At 42.7% G+C, this 21981-nt stretch overlaps 4 protein-coding genes across 5 annotated transcripts; 2 read left to right on the top strand and 2 right to left on the bottom strand.

Moving 5' to 3' along the window:
- Positions 1–589: 589 nt before the first annotated feature.
- LOC105697146 (unc-112-related protein) lies at positions 590–6226 on the top strand (the record flags this gene model as incomplete). Its single annotated transcript, XM_012420207.2, is given in 4 exon segments — positions 590–1018; positions 1524–1736; positions 2629–2865; positions 3601–6226. Coding segments are annotated over 4 exon segments (1080 nt in total), but the record flags the coding sequence as incomplete, so codon positions are not given.
- Positions 6227–6326: 100 nt separating this feature from the next.
- On the bottom strand, positions 6327–11345 carry LOC105697139 (testis-specific serine/threonine-protein kinase 2). Of its 2 annotated transcripts, XM_012420192.2 has the most exons (5): positions 10681–11345; positions 8394–8614; positions 8136–8276; positions 7658–8072; positions 6327–6745 (listed from the first exon to the last, which is right to left on the bottom strand). In XM_012420192.2, exons 1-5 carry the CDS (start codon positions 10762–10764, stop codon positions 6563–6565), a joined length of 1044 nt encoding a protein of 347 aa, XP_012275615.1. In that variant the 5' UTR covers positions 10765–11345; the 3' UTR covers positions 6327–6562. The 2 variants fall into 2 exon arrangements, with proteins under 2 accessions (XP_012275615.1, XP_012275614.1); XM_012420191.2 differs by having other exon boundaries at positions 7658–8276.
- Positions 11346–12292: 947 nt separating this feature from the next.
- LOC105697138 (40S ribosomal protein S25) lies at positions 12293–13595 on the bottom strand. The gene is made up of 3 exons (XM_012420190.2): positions 13515–13595; positions 12806–12898; positions 12293–12627 (listed from the first exon to the last, which is right to left on the bottom strand). The coding sequence occupies exons 1-3, from the start codon at positions 13515–13517 to the stop codon at positions 12364–12366; spliced, it is 360 nt and encodes a 119-aa protein (XP_012275613.1). The 5' UTR covers positions 13518–13595; the 3' UTR covers positions 12293–12363.
- Positions 13596–13784: 189 nt separating this feature from the next.
- On the top strand, positions 13785–16480 carry LOC105697137 (zinc transporter 7). The gene is made up of 2 exons (XM_012420189.1): positions 13785–13927; positions 14224–16480. The coding sequence occupies exon 2, from the start codon at positions 14272–14274 to the stop codon at positions 15331–15333; it is 1062 nt and encodes a 353-aa protein (XP_012275612.1). The 5' UTR covers positions 13785–13927; positions 14224–14271; the 3' UTR covers positions 15334–16480.
- The last annotated feature ends 5501 nt before the right edge of the window (positions 16481–21981 follow it).

Below are 21981 nucleotides of genomic sequence, written 5' to 3'. Positions count from 1 at the left end.
AAGTTTCAAATGATTCGGTGCACCCAATTTGGAGAAAAGTTTTATAAATATTTTGACCCTTTGGTATGTATATATGACACTTTCATGTCAATTTAAATAAATATTTAATAAACTACAATAATTCAGAACACTCTAGTAGTCTAGAAACTCATACTTAAACGCAATAAAGGCAAAGGAAAGTGTCTTTTTCGTATCAATGCTGAAACGAAAGTAACCCGAGTTCTCGGAGAGAAGATTTAGTTGGCACTGAGATCACAGATGGCGCAGGGTGTCACTCGGTAGTGACTCAGGGCATCAAAAACCGCGATTCCAGGGGATTTCTTGAGTTTTACATCAATTTCTTTATAATTATTGTACGAAAACGACAGGTGGAGTATGCCATTTGGTACAATACCGAATATAATTCGACCCAGCTGTCGATATAAAAACGAACGTCGGCAACGTAGGCATTTAGAAAAATCTTCTCTATCGACGTCGATCAAGTTCCTCGACGTGTTTCACTTCACCTTGACCTGAATTTAATTCTTGGAGTAATGTAAAGAAATTCGTGGTGTTAGGTTTATGGACTTACTGACGTTCATTTTTTCAGGTTCAAGTGAACCTTCAGGCGAGCGTACCGCAGCCGAACTACGACAGCAACGGGACGGCATCTCCCGTCGAGGACGACATCGACGCCGCTCTTACGGATCTTCAGGTTACCCTAGAGGGCAGCAACATCAGCAACGGACCTAGTGACATCACGCAGGTCCCCGAGCTCTGCGACTACCTCCGTTTCTTCAAGCCTAAGCGGTTCACCCTGAAGGCCTTCAAGCGTTATTGGTTCACTTGCCGGGACCTCCAGCTGAGGTTGTTCAAATCTCGCGAGGAGTCAAACGGCTCCGAAAATCCGGCCTACGTGATCAATCTCCGGGGTTGCGAAGTTACTCCGGATGTGCATCTATCGCAAAGCCGTTATGGTATCAGGCTGGAAGTGCCCAGTGCAGAGGGCATGACGGAGATCTGGATTAGATGCGAGACGGTGAGTCCGTTGGTGCTCAATTACATTTGCGGCTTACACACAATGGGCCATGTGTCCCCACGTGGACGTACGAAGGGAAAGGGTCCACCCTATCGATGGACCACCTGCGACATAAGCGAATATAAGGGCATTTAATTATTTCCCCTGCACTGTTAAACAAGAAAAATATTCTAATTTTATAACATATTTTCAGATAATATATGTTATAAATTTCTGTTGATCGGGACTTGATATTAACACTAGAACTACCAAGACGGAAACGACATGTATCAAATGGCTCGGCTTCACACCACGGTGTTATAAAATTGTAATTTTACTTAGAGTTTAACAATAAACGTACACTAATTCGCTGTTAAGACATCAGATTTACAATGCAGTGCAACCTTATGCACTAAAAGTGTATGAATTTTATGAATCTTTTTTAACAGTGTGGTGTACCTGGTATTTGTTAATGTAGACAACTTGCGGGATGTTTATTTACTTCGGCGTGTCGTTTCTTTTTCAGGAACAACAGTATGCAAAGTGGATGGCTGCCTGCAGGCTGGCAGCGAAAGGTCGCACTTTGGCCGATGCCTCTTACGAAAGCGAAGTGAACAGCATCATGGCGTTCCTGCAGCTGCAGAGGCCTGCACCTGCACCTGCAATCAATCCAAACGCACTTGACATCACGCCGGAAGACTATGTCGCGCCTAGGTTTGCGAAGAAGTTTAAGGGAAAGGTTCGAATCTTGAGTATTTCATGTATGAAGCAGTATAAGGAGACATAACGCCAATGGTGGGCTCCTCGGAAAGTAGCGATGCGAGCGCCACTTGCGGGGAATAAGGGAACTTCTGTCCTACAAGACCAAATTACCTGAAATGCTTTTAATTTTGCAATTAAGGTACGCAAACCGAGGCGACAATCCGCGCATGACATACAGAACGCCATGTTTTTAACGCGATAAAGACTAGCGGACACGCTAGAAGGCTAACTAATATTTAATTTGAAAATTTAATGGAGTGGCTCTCGGCACTGGGTCAGAAAAAGTCTGAAGATCTTGGACCCTTAAGGTGAAGTGAAACCCCCTTCAAATCAGTCGATTCAAATGCAACACTTTTTTTTAAGGGTATTAGACCAAACTGTCCGAAACTTTGACACGTCACTCCTGATCATCTAAGAATTGTCCTGACATATTCAAAATTTGGATGTTTTAACAAAATTTTTGCCAAAACGATGGGAATACGAGGTCTTGGGGTGAAAATTTAATTGATCTGGAAATCACAGATGGCGCAGGGGGTCTCTCTGCAGTCAATTAGGGCCTCAGAAAGCACGAATTCAGAGGATTTCTGGAGTTTTACTTGGATTTCTTGATATTTATTGTACGTAAACGACATGTGGAGTATGCCATTTGGTACAATATCCAATATAATTCGACACAGCTGTCAATATATAAACGATAAAATCTTCTTTATCGACGTCGATCAAGTTCCTCTACGTGTTTCACTTCACCTTAAAATGGGGACGATTTCAATACATGGCGTTGTATCTCCTTATACTACCCCGTGATTTCATGGTAGAACCAGCGAATTATCGTGTTAAAGATTTAGTACATTGTCGATTGATCCTATCAGCTGGTTCAGAGGATCCTGGAGGCTCACGCCAACGTGAAGGATCTTACCCTAGTCGACGCCAAATTGAACTACATCAAGGCGTGGCAGTCGCTTCCGGAATACGGCATATCGCTCTTCGTGGTCAGATTCTCGAACAAGAGTAAAGACGAGCTTCTAGGCATTGCCAACAATCGACTTATGCGCATGGACCCTCACAGTGGAGACCACCTGAAGACCTGGAGATTTAACACGATGAAGGTACATCCAATAATTCATTACCTAGCTAATAAAAAATCCGCACAAAGTGGTTCGCCACGCTAAGGTGAAATGAAACCCCCCGTCAAATCAGTCGACTCGAATAAGACACTTTTTTGTTTAAGGGTATTGGATCGAACCGCCTGAAACTTTGATACATGACTCGCGAGTACCTAGGAATTGTCCTGTCACTTTCAAATTTTCAATTTTCCAAGATAATTCTTTAACTTAGTCCAGACCAGAACCAACATGACGTCGAGCTCTCATTTTGCGTTCTATATATAATTACTGAAGGCTCTAATATGAGAAACGAAAGTGTCAGGACAATTGTACGAGAATTTAGAACACTCTGATAATCGAGAAATTCGCCTTTGAGCGGGATAAAGGCAAAAAAAAAGTGTCTTACGCGCTGCTATGCTAAAATGATGGTAATACGAGGTCTCGGGGTGAAAATTTAGTTGACACGGAACTCACAGATGGCGCAGGGGGTCCCTCTGCAGTCAATTAGGGCCTCGGAAAGCATGAAATGTCTTAATAATTATTGTACGACAACAACAGGTGGATTTAGTACAACCCCCGATATAATTCGACACGTCTGTGAATATAAAAACCAACGTCGTCGACGTAGATATTTAGGAAAATCTTTTTTACCGACGTCGATCAAGTTTTTTAACATGTTTCACTTCACCTTAAAGCGTCAGGGAAAATGTGGTTAACAATTTTATAATCACCCAACAGGCGTGGAACGTGAACTGGGAGGTGAAACACATGATGGTCCAGTTCGAGGAGGAGAGCATCATCTTCGAATGCCAATCGGCCGACTGCAAGGTTGTCCACGAATTTATTGGCGGATACATCTTCCTGTCCATGCGATCCAAGGAGGCAAATCAGACCCTTAACGAGGAGATGTTCCATAAACTGACCGGCGGCTGGGCCTAGAGATCTTAAAAGATGTCAAAATACCACTTGCGCAAATAACGCTTCCTCTGCGCGACTTCCGCGCATCATTTCACTCGCATTTTGTCGAGTCGCCGCCGACAACCGAGCAATTGGTACTTCTAATATCTTAACACTAGAATTGTACATAGTTAATGATACGCGTAAAGCGCACATCGCATGGGCGCGTATCTAATTAGCACGCACGACGCGCGAAAGTTTTATTTTATCCCTAAGTCGTGACAAAAACAAAATCAGATGGTTTAGTTCTTAAGGTGATGTGAAAGTGACGTCAGAGGTCTCGTTTGTCAAACTCTCCTCTGATCAGGGTGTACCGAGTCTTTTCATACATTACAACGCGAATATGGAGACTATAAGAAAAGTTCCAACAGCCATGAAATTTCAATTTTTAGAAAATTACTTATATATATTTTTAAAATTTCGTATAAGAAATGAGATTTTACGGGTGTTACGACCTTCCTCATAGCCTCCATATTAACACTGTAAAGTTTGAAGCAATTCGTAAAGCTCAGTTTGGGGAAAAGTGTCATGAACGATTGACCCCTGTAATGGCACTTCGACATCCCCTTAAACCGACTGATACTTTGTGTAATACCGATCAACGCGTAGAGTGCCTCAGCACTTTACACTTGTCACTGTATTTATTACTGATTGCGGTTTAGCAATTTTAATCCTTTAGATATTTTACGTTAATGCACCTGTTAATTTGTATAAGTTTTCTTAATTAATTGGTAGTAAGGGGGAGGAAAGGAGGCGAGATGAAATTGCAGACTAATGAATCTTAGGCAAGGGGCATTCTACGTGCTGATTGCATGATTAATGGAGTTTCGAGAGACTTGTAGATTTTCCTTGACCGTTGGAAATGTCGCGGCTGCGTTGCATGCAAATCACGCAAGCCGAAGATTTCTCAGGTACAGAGGATTAACATTTCTCTTCATTACCGGAGACTCTGCAAGTGCCTATGCGCATTGACTAACCAAAGTCTTCTTCCATATCCGTTCGTCGACCGCTTATCAAAAGCGAGTCTTGAAAATGTCAAAGGCACAAGGCGCATCCCGAAAATTACTGTCAGCGCTATTAATATCTTTGCGTTATGAACAGTGAAAAAATAACGACTTATCACTATCTAAAGTTAATCGGTTGCTTTCGTAGCCATATGCCGATAAAGAAGCACACTCTGGAGATGTTATCGTTAACATTGTCATTGTCGGCAGTTCCTTCAATTGCGATGCGGTAAAGAGATAAAACATTAACAACAATACCGACGCTCGACTTCGAAGCATTGCCCACACTTTTATCCGCACTATTTTGATATACACATTGTAAAAGTAATAGCGAAATATCAAATCCGAAATTACTTAAGGGGAAGTGAAAGGGTCATTCTATATATATAAAGCATAAAAATATTAATAACACTTTTCTCCAAACAGGGTGCATGAAATCATTTAAAACATTAGCGCATGATCGTGGAGGCCCTAAGAAACAACGCGACGCTCGTGAAATTTCAATTAAACAAATTCTTTTTTATTTATCCCAGACAAGAACCGAGGACACGTATTTGTTTTTTGAAAAATGAAATTTCACGAGCATCGGGTTTTTTTATTAGGGCCTTCCTAATCACGTGCTGCAGTTCCAAATGATTCGGTGGATCGAATTTGAAGAAAAGTTTAATAAATGTTATTATATAATATAGAATGACCGATTTATATCACTTTAAACAGGAATCATCGAAAAGAGTGGAAAATATTAGTAATGGACCGTAGCACTGTATTGTGAATTTTTCACTCGGGGGCAAATATTGCCATTAATATTGAAGATTCCCTTTTAACACAGCGTTACGACACTCGATAAGCCCCTTATCACTTTACGGTGATAAAAATCTGAAACACGCACATCTTCACATATGCGGCTACAACAAGGAGACCGTGCCTTTTACCCAGGAAGTGCGTCCTAATCGTAAATAAACATCGACGGTTTATATCAGGATGTATAAACGAAGTAATATTTTAACAGTTACGACCTGACCTTTCCCAATTACCGCCGGCTTGTTACGATCCATCGGAGCGAGCTGATCTTACTTAGACATTAATCAATTGTTTCGAGGGGAGGAGGGCGCGGGTCGATTCCGTCCAGTTAAAAAACCGAAGAGAAATTATTTTCATCGCGCAGGGTGCTAAAAACTGGGCCAAAGCGACTCGCCACATCCCCAAGTGAGGACGACGCGAAATCCTGTAAATTATTTGTTATTCTACTGTAAACTATAATATATGATAAATATATTTACTTGTACCGTTACCCATTACCTACGCAATATTACGTTATACACTATATATAACCAAAAATTATATAGTTTTGTATATTAATAGACGATAGATGTGTATAATAAACTTAATTATTATTAATGTAACCCCGAGGTACGATTAGGCCGCGTGAAAGCCACGAGGAACTTTCCAATTTTTCCGCCCTTAATGGAGGGTCCGGGACCCTCGACCATTGTTAATTGTTATCATTTTTTATTTTCCACCTCCCTCAACGACTGCGATTCGTTTATTCTAAGACCTGCCGATGGAAGAGATAAAACCATATGTTTCTTTGTAGATGCGATAATAATTATTATTTGTAGCAAAGAGAAAATGGTTCCAAAAAATGGGGGGTTTCCGTGACTAGCTTTTCAGGTGGCTCTGGTTCTACCGGGATCGTTTACGTGGACTCTCGGTTGGGACTTCAGACCTAGTCATTAGAGTCATTCGACAGTGATCGTCGGCTGGGGGGAAGATTCTTTTCCGGAGCCATCCGCGCTTCTTCCGTTCCCGACATGTCCTTGATTCTCTACGGCTTTGAAGGACGTCATCCCCGCCCTGGACGCCGCGGGTGGATTTCCGGTTCCCGTTGGTCCCGCTCCACCCATTACTCCACCACCGCTTATCTGACAAATATTTCTTTTAATCCTTATGCCAATAATCGGGCACCCTTTAGCTCCTTTACATGTAAATTTTCCATATTTCTCGGACAAATATTGAAAATGCCTCCGTGAATTTTTTCTTAGGCTTCATTTTTATGCCTTCATGTATTGAAATATCTATTTTAATTAATATATTTTCCCATTACTCGACCACCCCTCATCTGACAAATATTTCTTTTAATCCTTAGGCTTCATTTTTATGCCTTCATGTATTGAAATATCTGTTTTAATTAATATATTTTCCCATTACTCGACCACCCCTCATCTGACAAATATTTCTTTTAATCCTTAGGCTTCATTTTTATGCCTTCATGTATTGAAATACCTATTTCAATTAGTATATTTTCTCATTACTCCACCACCGCTTATCTGACAAATATTTCTTTTAACCCTTATGCCAATAATCGGGCACCCTTCAGCTGCTTTACATGTAAATTTTTCATATTTCCCGGCTAACCCGTGTTTTTAGAGCAAAAATTTAGTTGCAGCTAAACGTCACAGATGGCGACGTGGGTCCTAAACAGTCGTTAGAATAATGAATCCCCGGGATTTCGACCACTTCACCATTACATTACCGAAATGACATATGGAACTCTTTAGTTCGTATAATTATCAACATATCCATTCCTATCATATCATCTTAAGGACCATTCCACGGTAAAGAAACCGAGATATCTTTGAAACAATCCCAGGACTCCAATTCCATAGTTCATACGATCAACATTCGCGGAGAAGACTGATACTTTGGCATTTCCCACATTTCCCCTGTTATCACCAGGGGAATAGTAGCAAATGAGACAATCAGGTATCCCCTAGAGTGGAGACCATCGATTCCCTTCCACCCTGATCCATGGAAGTCACGATCCCGTGCAGTACCTGTGGGTGTATGGGGGGTGCGGAATGGACGAGTCTGCCGACCATGGACCCGGTCTTGTCCTTCCTGGGGCGTACCCACTCGTGGGTGAGGACCCTCTCCAGGGTGAGCCTGAGGGTGATGTCGGGCTCGAGGATGAGTTTAACGATGTTCTTCGCAGGGGTGGAGATGGTCTCCCTGACGCGCGAGCGGAATACCCAGTTCTTGGACATCTGGTTCTTGAGTAGCTTCCTGAGGTTGGCGTCGTCGAAGGGCATGGACGCGTTGAGCATGATGAAGAGAATGATCCCAAGGGACCATACATCCGCAAGTTTGGGGTTGTAGGGTGTCCCGGAGACGACCTCGGGGGCTGCGTACGCCGCGGATCCGCAATAAGTCTGGCTGAGGACCCTGCGTCCTTCGTGGTCCACGCAGAACCTGGCGAACCCGAAATCGGCGAGCTTGACGTTGAACTTCCTCGAGAGGAGGATGTTCTCGCACTTAAGGTCCCGATGAGCGATGTTCTTCCCGTGCAAATAGTGGAGGCCGGACGCCATTTGCCGGAACCAGAGCTTGGACTGCTGTTCGGGGACGACCCCGTTGAGCTTGACGAAGTCCAGGAGGTCCCCGTTGTCCGCGTACCTGACAAAATAAGGATTAAATGGTTGCAAAACCATCTTCCCGAGGAGATGTCTAGTCCGGGATGCGAACTTATTCTCTCATCCTGCCTCATAGACAGAATCGCAACGTCGTTCGTACCGCATGAAGATGAAGACCCGTGGGCCGCGTTGCAGGATGCTGTGCACCTGAATGATGTGCGGATTCTCGATTTTCGTCAGGATCTCGAGCTCCCGGGGGAAAAACTTGTCCAAGAAGTCGGGAGGCGCCTTCTCCTTGTCGAAGATCTTGCACGCCAAGCGCATCTTCTTCGGGCTGGTCCCGTCCACGTACTCAGCCAGGTGGACCGTCGCGTACGACCCCTGATAACCGTCCAGATCGTTTATGCAACCCGTTTATGTCTCCCCGGAATGATAACAATTTATTTCAGCTTATTACATAATTATTCTTTGAATTAACAAAACATGTGTTTGGTCCAATGAACCTTTTGTTCCTCGGTATAGTAGCCAGGAAGCATCGATTTGACATAAGAATTTCATTCACCCTAGAAAGTCATTTTTCAGTATATTTGTCGGTATAACAGCCAGGAAGCATCAATTTGACATAAGAATTTCATTCTTCCTAGAGTCATTTTTTCCCTCAGGACAGAGTGGAAGCTCTCAACGTAACCACGTGGTTTCGTTGGATTAAGTTCTTCGAGGTGTCCCCGACGCGAAAGGACCATACCTGGTAATTGTTTTTTGCAAAACCGCGAGACTCAAGGATTCCGCGAGGACCCTCATTTCAGGTAGAGCATTCGTTTATCTAAAGGATTAGTCGGGATTTCCAGGAAAAAGGATATATGACTATGAACGATGATGAATGATCGACTTATGACGGAACGGTCACGGTTTTTGCGACGGCGCGGAACGGTAGTCAAAGGTTGTCTTTGGGACCGTGTAGAACGATTGTCGTAAATAGTTGTTAGGCGATGTGGAAGAGGTCGGAAGGGGTCGTAAGGGGTCGTAAAGGGCCGCTCGTACAGCTCGGACCGGCAGTCGGAGGTTGTCTTTGGGACCGTGCAGAGCAATTGTCGCAAATAGTCGTTAGACGGCGCGGAAGAGGTCGGAAGGGGTCGCAAGGGGTCGCGCGGACAGCTCGGACCGGCAGTCGAAGGTTGTCTTTGGGACCGTGCAGAGCAATTGTCGCAAATAATCGTTAGACGGCGCGGAAGAGGTCGGAGGGGGGCATAAGGGGTCGCGCGGACATCTCGGACCGGCAGTCAAAGGTTGTCTTTGGGACCGTGCAGAGCAATTGGACGGCGTGGAAAGGTAGTCAAAGGTTGTTCTTGGGATTGTGCGGCACAATTATCGCAAGTAGTCGTTGGGGCGGTGTGGAAGAGATCGCAAGAGATCGCAAGAGGCCACAAGGGGTCGCTCGGACAGCGCGGAAAGGTAGTCAAAGGTTGCTCTTGGGATCGTGCGGAACAATTATTGGGAGTACTCGTTGGGGTGTCGTGGAAGAGATCACAAGGGGTTGCCCGGACAGCGTGGAAAGGCGGTCAATGTTTGTTCTTGCGATCGTGCGGAACAATAATCGCAAGGTCTCGTTGGGGTAGGGTGGAAGAGATCGCAAAAAGCCGCGAGGGGTTGTTCGGACAGCGCGGAAAGGTAGTAAAAGGTTGTCGTCGGGACTGTGTGGGACAATTGCCGTAACTAATCATTGGGATGGCGCGGAAAATGTTGTAAGGGATTGCTCGGACAGGGGGAAAGGGTAGTCAAAGTTTGTTCTTGGGACCGTGCGGAATAATTATCGGAAATACTCGTTGGGGTGGCGTGGAAGAAATCGCAATATATCGCGAAAGGTCGCAAGGGGTTGCTCGGACAGCGCGGAAAGGTAGTAAAAGGTTGTTCTTGGGACCGTGCGGAATAATTATCGCAAATACTCGTTGGGGTAGCGTGGAAGAAATCGCAATATATCGCAAGATTCCGCAAGGGGTTGCTCGGACAGCGCGGAAAGGTAATCAAAGTTTGTTCTTGGGATCGTGCGGAATAATTATCACAAATACTCGTTGGGGTAGCGTGGAAGAAATCGCAATATTCCGCAAGAGGTTGCTCGGACAGCGCGAAAAGGTAATCAAAGTTTGTTCTTGGGACCGTGCGGAATAATTATCACAAATACTCGTTGGGGTGGCGTGGAAGAAATCGCGATATATCGCGAAAAGCCGCAAGGGGTTGCTCGGACAGTGCGGAAAGGTAGTAAAAGGTTGTCATCGGGACATCCGGGGACAAATCCCCTTACATTACATGTACATACACCTCCCCAACCCCGAAGGAAGCAAATAACCCCTTGAAATTCGGCTTGACGGGCAAGGAAGTTGAAAAGCACCCAGTGGGAATAGGATAAAGAGGATAAAAAACGAGGAGCAAAGGATGGGATCACCCGTAACCTGTCCGATTTTCTTGCCGATGAGGTATCCCCGCTGTTCAAGCGCGTTCACCTCCGAATTTCGGGGGCTGAGTCGCGAGGCCATGCCAGGGGCTCTTCATTGGAGAACCCAGTGGCTTCCCTCGAGTCAGGAGACCCTCTTTCCTGGGGGATTTCCTCCCTCGGTTCCGTGGCGATGGTTCAGACCGGCCGCTCGACGACGAGCGCGCCGCCGAGGTCCAGTCGTCCTTGTCTAGCTCGCGACTGGCGCCTCGCGCTCTCTCTCTCTTTCTTTCTTTCGCGGCGAACTCTCGCGAGTGGAATCCTCCTGGGAGTCTCAGCTGGCCGACCCCGTCGCCTCGGCCCCGGGGCGAGGATTCATTTGAATAAGCTGGGAGCACTAGCAATTTTGGGCCTTCCAGTCCAGCTTGTACCCGGAGGGGTGGAAGGGAATTCGGAAAAACGTGCCAGAAAAAATGTTTCGCGTAGAGTCAGACCGTAGCCATTATGAAGGTTGAGGGGAAACGAGAGACGATCGCCCAAGGGGATTCCAAGAGCTCCTGCGATCCTTCGGAAGGGTCACTCGTTCGAATTATTTCATCCTTTAATCCGGATGTTATCTGCGACCCAGCTACTCGATTTCTCGAGTTCATCCGGAGTGTTCTTCGCGTTAACAGTTTTGTATTGTTGCAATGTCGCGTTTTTTATCAACATTTGAGCATGCGAAATTTCAGTGTATGAACTTGAGAATTAGGTCCCAGGGACTCGATTCTGGAGTTCATTAGGAGTTTCTTCGCGTGAACAGTTTTGTATTGTTGCAATGTCGCGTTTTTTATCAACATTTGATTGTCTTGTATCAAACTGTCGATTTCGCATGCGAAATTTCAGTGTATGAACTTGAGAATTAGGTCCCAGGGACTCGATTCTGGAGTTCATTCTGAGTTTCTTCGCGTGAACAATTTTGTATTATTGCGAAGTCACATTGTTGGTCAACATTTGTATGTCTTGTACGAAACCATCAATTTCGCGAGCAAAATTTCATCGTATGAATTTGAAGAATGGATTTCAGGGACTCGATTCTCGAGTTCATCCGGAGTTTCTTCACGTGAACAATTTTGTATTGTTGCGATCTCGCGTTGTTGGTTAACATTTGAATGTCTCGATCTTCGGTTGTTCATTTAAGTATGAATTACATAATTTTATCGCTTTCACTAACCTACGTGACATAATTCTTACGATGCCTATAAATTTTTCATATGCAACTTGTAACTCATTGGGCTGTTTAATAAGTTCGCAGAAAAATTGATAAAGGGTGTTTATCTGATTTAAGTGAAAATAATCTATAACATCATTATCATTAAGTAAATAAATTGTTTTCGCTAATATCGTATGGCAATTGTTACAATAGCTTTAATTTTTCTTTAAGCTTTAATAAAAGATTGAGAGCTTATTTATTGCAATGCAACAAACTACATGATAACTAATAATATATTTTTAGGCACTGTCGATTACTTTTTACTACCTTTCTTTTATTCAAGCATGCAATTATCTGTAAAGAAAATTTATTCAAGAACTCATGGAATGACCCAATAAGTTGCAATGCTCTTCGGGTTCTTAAAATTAAAAAGCTATTATCATTGCATATACTTGCTTTTATATCTTTTTTATTAATTAAACTGATTCGTACGTAGTATAAATTTAGCGTTTATGTGGGGGGGTCATCACCCTTTGTCGTACGAGTGTAAATCAGCTGGGCATGGTGTTGTACGACTTGTTTGATGAGTCCTTTCTGTTGCAACTCAATCAGCGCTCTCCTAGCCAGTGATCCTCGGATCTTCAAACGTTCACTGACTATCGATGGGGTGATCAATTTGTATTGCGGCACTTCTTTCAATAATTTGTCATAGGTACCCTTGTCAAACAACACCTGGTTGTTTAACTTATCACGTACTTTTCCTTTGGACCACTTCTGCAATACATAAAAGAATGTGATTAATAACTAAAGTAACATAAAGAAAGAAACAGTTTCAAGAAAAGAGATCATCAGTCCCATTAAATCAGTTTTAGATTTCCATGGATTTTGTCAAAATATTTGGTGTCATCATTTGAAATCTTGCCAAGGTAATAGAATAATTTTTAAGGCGTACCTTCTTCTTCGCCTTGCCTCCAGATCCTCCCTCTTTCTTCTTTTGGGTCTTCTGGGGTTGTTTAGAAGACCCCTTCGTGTCCTTCTTCGGAGGCTGAAAAAAATAACTATTTAGTAATTGGAAACTCTGTATATTGATATTAATTAATCAACTATGTTAAATTCAGACTCATTAAATCAGTAATTTACTATCATGGTAAATATCTAGTGTAAACGGTTCATCACAATATTTATATGCGTTATTTAGATCACTGAATTACATATATAAAAATAACAATATATTGAAACATGAAGTAGCATTTAAAACTTTAAATTGTTATTCTCTTCCACACAACGGAGTACACGGAAAGGAATGAACAATTGTCTCAGAGAGGTTAGGTTTCTTCACAACAAAGTTTTTAGCTAGTGCATATGGTGCAAAAGAAACATTACACAGTTAAAGTGAGTGAAAAGAGTAAGCACTATGATATAGGTCACAATACTGGATAAAATACATTGAAAACCTTTCATTAAAAATAGTTTGTTATTCACTCCATGTGGCCAGAGCCGACAAGGTTCACTTGATATTGATGATAGCAGAGGTTTGTTTTAAATGTTTTTAACTCCTTAAATTAATCTACACCTTATTCTCATAAAAATCGTTAAATTATACTTGTCAGCTCAGAATTACTCAAGAATTATTGTAAAAAGTATTTGACACGAGCACTCACCATGATGGCTGACTACACGGAAAGAGAAGGGAAGCGGTTGTTCCGCCATTTTGACTTTCTCTCTCAAGCTCGTACTTGCCAGGCAAAACAATATTCCACTAAAATTAAATATACATTCAAAGATATCAAGATATATGAATAAATTTCTATTAAATAAAGGTGTGAATTTTAAATGTAAAATATTCAGGGAAATTTCTTACATTTAAATGCAGTTTTAGGTGAGTTGTCAGATGGTTGTCAGCTTGACAGGAGTGGCTGCAGCGTGTTCAACATGGCGCTCCCCCGAGCTCGCTCGCAGCCGGGCGTAGGAATCCTTTGATAATTCGGAAATATGTATTTAAATTAATAACTTCTTTTACCCGCGGAAGAAAATTGTCACGCTGGATTGTCCCGTTAGATGAAAGACCTAGGGGGTGAGTTTCATAAAATTCCTGTTTTCTTAACCTTCCAAGAGGCGAGTGTCGGACAGATCTGTAGTGGCTGTGGTTATTTAAATATTCGTCTATTATTTGTACCAGCACGCATTCGTATGTATCACCACGTACAAAGTGGAATACGAGCTGTGCCTTTGTTTAATATTCATTGTAGCACTGTGCTACTGCGAGAGTTTCAAATGGTTAATACTTTTGTGAGCAGTGTTGTAGCATAAGGTATCTTTCGGAGTAGCAGTTCTAATTAGAGTGTATTGTTAATGATACTTTTTTTACAGAGTGGCTAAATACCAACAAAGTGCCGTTTAATTAATCATCCATCCACCATGCTACCACTTACGCATAAGGATTCTCGGAGCTTCGGCAGCCGTATTAAGGAGAAAATCTTCGGTTGGAAAAGGCTGATCTTCGCCGATAAGAATTCCAGAAACTTATTTTTATTCCTACTGCTCAACTTATTCTTTGCATTCGTCGAGTTGACGTATGGTGTATGGACAAATAGTTTGGGACTGATATCTGACAGTTTTCATATGTTCTTCGATTGTACCGGTTTAGTGGCTGGATTAGTAGCGTCCGTAATTACTAAGTGGAGAGCCAACGATAGATTTTCCTATGGATACGTTAGGGCAGAAGTACTCGCCGGATTCGTTAATGCTCTGTTTTTATTATTCATAGCATTCTTTATCATGTTCGAGGCTGTAGAAAGAGCCATCGAACCTCCAGAAGTGAAGCACGAAAGACTATTTATAGTGTCTGTATTAGGATTATTAGTTAATTTAGTAGGAATATATGCATTTCAACATGGTCACGGTCATAGCCATGGTGGAGGACACGGACATTCCCACTCCCATGGAGGCCATGGCCATTCTCACAATCACAATCATAGCCATGACGATCACCGCGATCATATCGACATGGAACTTGATCAATCGGCGAGTTCGGGAAATTCACAAATCATGAAAGGTGTCTTCTTGCATATCTTGGCGGATACGCTGGGTTCTGTTGGCGTCATCATTTCTGCCGTGCTCATGCAGATGTTCGGCTGGATGATAGCGGATCCAATATGTTCCATGTTCATCGCCACGTTGATAGCTATAAGTGTACTCTCTCTGATTAAGGAGTCTGTACTCGTACTTATGCAACGGCAGCCAGCGGCTTTGGACCACGTTTTACCCCAATGTTACAATAAAGTGACACAACTGGCTGGAGTTTATAGTGTACAAGAACCACATTTCTGGACTCTATGCTCGGATGTGTACGTCGGATGTTTAAAATTGGAAGTGGCAAGGACTGTGGACCCGAAATACGTCGTGGCGCACACGCAAATGATCTTCCAAGCTGCCGGAGTGAGGCAACTTACCGTTCAGTTGGACTATGCACCTATGTGATCTTCAAAAGCCTGGAAGCTGACAAGTTACACAAAGTGCTCAGTGGCAATTTCACTATATGACACTTGCCAGAGGGAAGCAAAGAATGTCGCTTATATGCGAAATGTATTTGCTATGTTAAAGTTGTGCGGTTGCGTGGTTATGAATGGTGGAAGATATAGACTCGGATTGCAAATCGTTTAAGACCCAGAATCAGGAGCATCACTGTACACGCTAAAGTATATATGAATTACTGTGAAAGCATTTATAAAATCTACTGCAGTTTTGGCTCAGCCAAAATATGTGTTCCTTACGTGTACGTATTGTACGAGAGTGATTAGGTGCTCATCGATGAGGGAAACGAATTTTCAAACCTAAAGAGAGGTTATGCCAACATTTTTTAAGCAGCATCGATTTTTCTTTTTCGTTTTTCATACAATGATCATTCACTTCCTTTATTTTCGTGTATTGAGAATGCGTTACATACTCGGTATGCCTAAAAGAACAATAGCGGTCTACCAATATATTTTGTAGCGACATGTTGGAATCGGTGTATCCACATTCCATGTGGTGTAACGTCTGAGATTTTAAATCGATACCTTTTCTTCAATTTTTCTTTTGAAACAATTTGTATAATTCTCTGGTATGATCAGTCCTCTTTCTTAAGGTTAGTAACACAGTCATGAATCTAACTAAATTACGTTAACTTATAGCTTATTTATGAAGCATCGTAGCAAGCTTTACACGAATGGACGGTGTCTTTTATATTAAAATTAAATTCAGTGCCTCGTCTGTCATGTAATGTGGAGTCAGTTTTAAATGCAGTCAAGTACACTCGATGAACGAGTAGCAACGAAAGATTCTACATTAACGAGCTGCAATTATTAAAAAGTCCATTCTCATTCATCACTCGTCTCGGAACAAATCATGTCGTTTCATACTGATGTAACTATTCTCAAGTGAAAGCGAGGAAACGACTTTGGTCGTTATTTGCACCTTAATAGTCTTAATTAAGATCGATTTGGAAACTTTTTAAGAGGTACTCAAACTTTGCACACTACAAAGACCAACTTTAAAGAGTGACGTGCCCTGTTAAGGTAATATGAAAGGATTATTATATATATATATAAAAACCTGAAAATGTTCATAAAACTTTTCTCCAAACTGGGTGCACCGAATTATCTGAAATTTTAACACGTGATTTATGGAGGCCCTAAGGAAGAACGCGATGATTATGAAATTTCATTTTTCGGGAAAAAATGTTTTTTTTTTGGTTCTTGTCCGACATAAATACGAATTTTTGTTAAAAAAATGAAATTTCACTAACGTAGCGTTCTTCCTTAAGGCTTTCATAATCTCGAGATGAAGTTTCTAATGATTCGGTGCACCCAATTTGGAGAAAAGGTTTATAAATATTTTGACTTTTTGGTGTGTATATATATGACACTTTGATATCACTTTAAAGGGATGCGAAAGTGGCATCTGAGAAGTCAATGTCGTTCATGAAACTCTGAAATGAGTTTACCTAATCGTTTCAAACTATACAACGTGAATGTGGAGGCCTTAAGGAAGGAATTGGCACTCATAAAATATCATTTTTTATAAAGGATTTCGAAGACATCTATAAAGAAATTAAAAATATTGAAATTTTTAGGAGGGTCAGGACCTTCTTCATACCTTCCATGTTCACATTGTCGATTTTGAAACAGTTCGGAGAAAAGTTTCATAAACGAGTTCGCGCCACTTTCTTTTCACCTTAACATGAAAGCTGAACACGAATCGCGTATTTTCAATCTTTCTATTTCAAGTATGAAACAGTATTATATGTATTGGACGTAACAGTAAAGTTGAAAGGTAGAAAAAAAAAAAGCGATAACATTCTTGTTTTAACATAATGGCCTGATATGATTGCATCGAAGGACATTTTTTAACATGGTCTTCGGAAAATTTAGAGACGAGGATTAAATTCTTTTAGCGTCAATTATTATTTTTGTTATACGATATCGCCCTCGAATTGAATTCCGAATTTCAATAATAATTTATATTATCCGACATTGCCTTCGAATTCAATTCCGAATAAGCTCGCGTCTTCTGATTATTAGCGAAACGAGAAAAATTGTTAAGAGTAGCCCGACGTTTTTCAATAATAATTTTTGTTATCCGACGTTGTCCTCGAAGAATTCCGAATTAGCTTGCGTCTTCTGATTATTAGCGAAACGAGAAAAATTGTTAAGAGTAGCCCGACGTTTTTCAATAATAATTTTTGTTATCCGACATTGTCCTCGAATTCAATTCCGAATTTCAATAATAATTTCTGTTATCCGACTTTGCCCCCTCGAATTCAATTTCGAATTAGCTCGCTCCTTTTGATTATTAGCGAAACGAGAAACATTGTTAAGAGTAGCCCGACGTTTTTCAATAATAATTTTTGTTATCCGACGTTGTCCTCGAAGAATTCCGAATTAGCTGGCGTTTTCTGATTATTAGCGAAACGAGAAAAATAGTTAAGAGTAGCCCGACGTTTTTCAATAATAATTTTTGTTATCCGACGTTGTCCTCGAAGAATTCCGAATTAGCTCGTGTCTTCTGATTATTAGCGAAACGAGAAAAATTGTTATGAGTAGTCCGACGTTTTTCAATAATAATTTTTGTTATCCGACGTCCTCGAAGAATTCCGAATTAGCTGGCGTTTTCTGATTTTTAGCGAAACGAGAAAAATAGTTAAGAGTAGCCCGACGTTTTAGGGGATCTTCAAGGCGCCTAATTGTTCTACATTCCACGCGCTTCAGGATGTTGTCTCTGAAAAGCAGGCAGAAGAGACTGGTTTATGCTAATCCGCGGATACGAGCTTAAACAACCGTTTATAACAGCGAAACAATCGATCGAGCGGCGATATTCTAAAGAATCTTGCGTTAGGCGACGATAATTAATTTAAGGTATTGAGTACGACAAAAGAGACCGTAAAAGAGCTGGATAACGATTTCTGTGGTACCGATGACGTTCAATCGCGTTCGTCAATAGATAGGGAAAGATGCCGATGGTACGTTTACCGAGGATGTTATGTTTTGTGAGATTTGTATATGCAAATGAGAGGGTGTCTGGAAAGGGTGCGAACGAGTGGGTGTAAATAATAAAAACGAGAACCTTGTATCCATCTACTATAACGCTGTTGGGATCTTTCCTAGCCTTTTTTAGAACACCTTAAGAGGATATGAAAGGCGCTGAGACATTTAATCGACGTCGACCAATTAAAATTCATTTATACCCTTTTTGGTGGGAACGTCATTTTGAACACTCAAGTGGGAACATAAGCTAGCGCGTCCCATTACCGACATTTATATTTATGTTGGTCTTTTACAGTCTACGTTGAGAATTATACAAAATGAAACGTTCCATGTGTCATTTCGGTAAAGTGACGATAAAGAGATCGACGTCAAACTGTCGAAATCCCGAGAATTCATTATTCTAACGACTGTTTAGGACCAACGTCGCCATCTGTGACGTTTAGCTGGAATTAAAGTTTTTTTATAAACACGCGCGTTAGCCCCGAGACAAGCCAGAGATGAGTTGGGAGATTGCTCACGGGAAGGATCGAGCGACCGCGTCCTGTACGACCTCCGGTGGAGGATGCAGACAGCTAATGCACTTGCCACCTGTTACAACTTTGGGCAGACCGAGAACCGGCTGAAAAAGTGATGAATTCCTCACAAAAACTCCAAGCCCTGTATCCCCTCCGAAAAAAATCGACCAATCACGGTCCTTTATCGGGCCGGTGACGTCGTCCAATCACGGAGTCGGGTCACGGCCGGGGATTGCGGCCCGGCCGGCGGGTCGCCAGTTGCCCCTGAAAGTTTGTCGCGATAAGATGTCGTCGAAAATTAAGAAAATGGCGGGGGGCACGAGGGCAGCGGAAGCGGACACAAAGGTGGAATACAGTGATTACTGTGAGTATGTGAGGATTAATATAAACTTGTTCGTATCATAATATAATATAATATCGTTCATATTATAATATAATAATATCGTTCAATGAAGCAAGAGGAAGAGGAAGCGGAGGAAGCGAAGGCAGCGAAGGCAACGAAGGCAACGAAGGCAACGAAGGCAGCGTATCCAGCGAATGCAGCAAATGCAGCAAATGCAGCGAATGCAGCGAATGCAGCGAATGCAGCGGAAGCAGCAAAAGCAGTGGAAGCGGACACAAAGGTGGAATGCAGCCAGAGCCAACGTCGAAGGGAGGCAGATGTAGAGGAGGCCAGAAACCCCAGGTCTCTGCGGAGGGATCTCCTGGGGGAGTACCGCCAGAAAAAGACGAATCGTCCCGTTGGTAAGTCTCAACGTTTCTTTCCTCCGATCCCTTCATGTCGCAGGACGAAAGGTCCGTACCGGCACGGGGATCGGTTGTACGTTATGATTTGTTTGAGGGACCGCGAGTGGACGGGGAGTGACCTCTCGCCGACTCGCGAGTGGCCGCGTGAACTTTGTTTATTTCTTGTGTGTTGATTTAGACTAGGAATAGCTTTCTCCTGGGTTCGCGGTAGAATACGTTTCGCGTTTCTTTATCATGCGCCGGGAAGTCGGACGACCCTCCGACTTCGGGGCCATCGGTTTCGCGATACATCTTCGAATGATTTCGAAAAGACTTGGGAGAAGGATTTCGCGAGGAGCCGACCTCGAGTCGAGGTGGCACTTCGATGTACCTGATCGATTTAGAGCCGCCGCCTCGACGAGGGGAACGTTTCAGGGTTTTCAGCTATTTTCGGCCAAGCCTTCCACTACGCTGGGGCCGTAGTGCGTGCTGGGCTTGGCCTTCATTCTTGGAAAAATTATGAAATTCTGATATCGAGTAGAGTCAGTAGCGCGTTTCAACGATATATAAATTAATCAGAGTAGGATTCTTTCAGCCTCTACAACGGTAGGTGCCTTTTATTGTGGCCGCGTTCTTTGCTGGCCTCCACCCTTCGACTCCTCCAGGAGCGAGTCGAGCGGGTCGGGGCCAGGAGACGTGGTAAACCGTAACATCGTGAATTCCTCCGATTGCCGTCCGCGTTTCGATTCCGCGAACCAATTTAATTTTTCTTTCGTTCAACCGGCGATGGCAATCGGAACGTACGAGTGTGACAACTGAGCTCGGGGGTCGGAGGCATCCCGGGATGCTGTCCCTAGGATTAGGCTTTTTGTCCCCGAGCGGAATGAGAGAGAACCGTGGAGTGAGTGTGTTGGAACGAATGTGTTTTTTCTTTTAGATATAGCTAGGGAGGTAGGTCAGTTGTCTTGAGTGAATGTCCAGATGTAAGCAGGCAGGGCCAGGGCGGGATCTCTTCCTGGGGGTTTGGGAGGAGATCCTGAACCTGGCGTAATTTTCCATCGTCCGCGCTGCCGGAAGCGCGGAGGATGTCTACCCTGTGATATATCCGCGATTGTAAAAATTTTCTTTCGGGACTGAAATTAATTAGACCGCGCTTGGGAATCGAATAAATGTACAATACGAACGGACTGCGCATCCTCGGATCGCAGGTCGTCGCTTTGCTAGCTTTTAGATCTCCCCGCGAGTGATTTTTTTTTATTATTAATCCGACAAATCAGGGGATTGCCAAGCGTTCGAGACGTAGGGGGCTCTGCCCGAAGAGACTGCAAGAGTCGAAGAGGCTATATGCCGAAGCGGCCCCTTAAGAAGAGGGCAACTACGATGACCTTCCATTTTTTCGAATGGACAGTCATCCATTTTTTTCACCACGTTGTCCCTCTCATTTTTTATATATCCTTCTGTCTGGATTGACGGGGAGAGACGGTGAACTATCGTTTTCATGAAATTTTCTCGAATCTGCATTTAAGTAAGATAAATATATTAGATTTTTGTCACGCCAAGTAATGTATAATTGAATACATTTTTACTTGGTCAATTATACGAGATCGATGCACTGCGAAACATTCTTGACTTTAATGGTAACTTTAGTAAGTTATTAGCTTTTGTATCACCGTCTCTTTCTCGCTTTCCCAATGGATTCGTTTGCGCCTTTGTGTTCCCTTTCAGCTTTAGGTGGGCCACTTCGAAGAATCTGGCGACTTACTGGTGTTTCTTCAATGTTCCGTTTTACCTGTACTTTTGTGCCCCTTTGCAGGTTTAGGTGGATCACCTGGAAGCAGCCATTTTTGGTAAAATCATCATGGGCAGTTAATCGAAATCAAGCTCGCTGCACTTGTTGGTAGAAGATGTTAAAATATGTTAAAGGATGTTTGGGAATTTTTTTCGCGATGCGAATTGCGTCCACAGTATCTTGATGGGGAAGGATGTTCGATTTAAATTGATCTCTCGAGCTAGTGGCTGCGATTTTTTTCGAGGAGATATACAAAAGAGAGAATAACAAAAATTAACCCATACAGACTAGTAAATTCTCTTCCTTCTAATGAAAATGGGTCTGAGGCATCACGTAATTCCCTTCTTCTTCTTGAGGTTATTATTGCGTCTCCGAATACGATTATTGCCAAAAATCAAGACAACCCAGGAAGTTTTCCATTTTGAATTTCGGTGTCAATCCGTGGAAGATGGCGTTCACGGCGCTTATTTTTCTCTTTTCTTGCATGCTTCATCATTTCGCTTTTGTGTCGAGCCAGTTCACATGAATGATCTCGCATTATCACCACCAAAAACGGTCCATAATACCGTCAGCT

The sequence above is a fragment of the Orussus abietinus genome, unplaced genomic scaffold, assembly GCF_000612105.2.
Source record: "Orussus abietinus isolate OABI.00-Male unplaced genomic scaffold, Oabi_2.0 scaffold4, whole genome shotgun sequence".
Classification (NCBI taxonomy): Eukaryota; Metazoa; Arthropoda; class Insecta; order Hymenoptera; family Orussidae; genus Orussus; species Orussus abietinus.
This window is presented reverse-complemented; position numbering and strand designations above follow the sequence as displayed.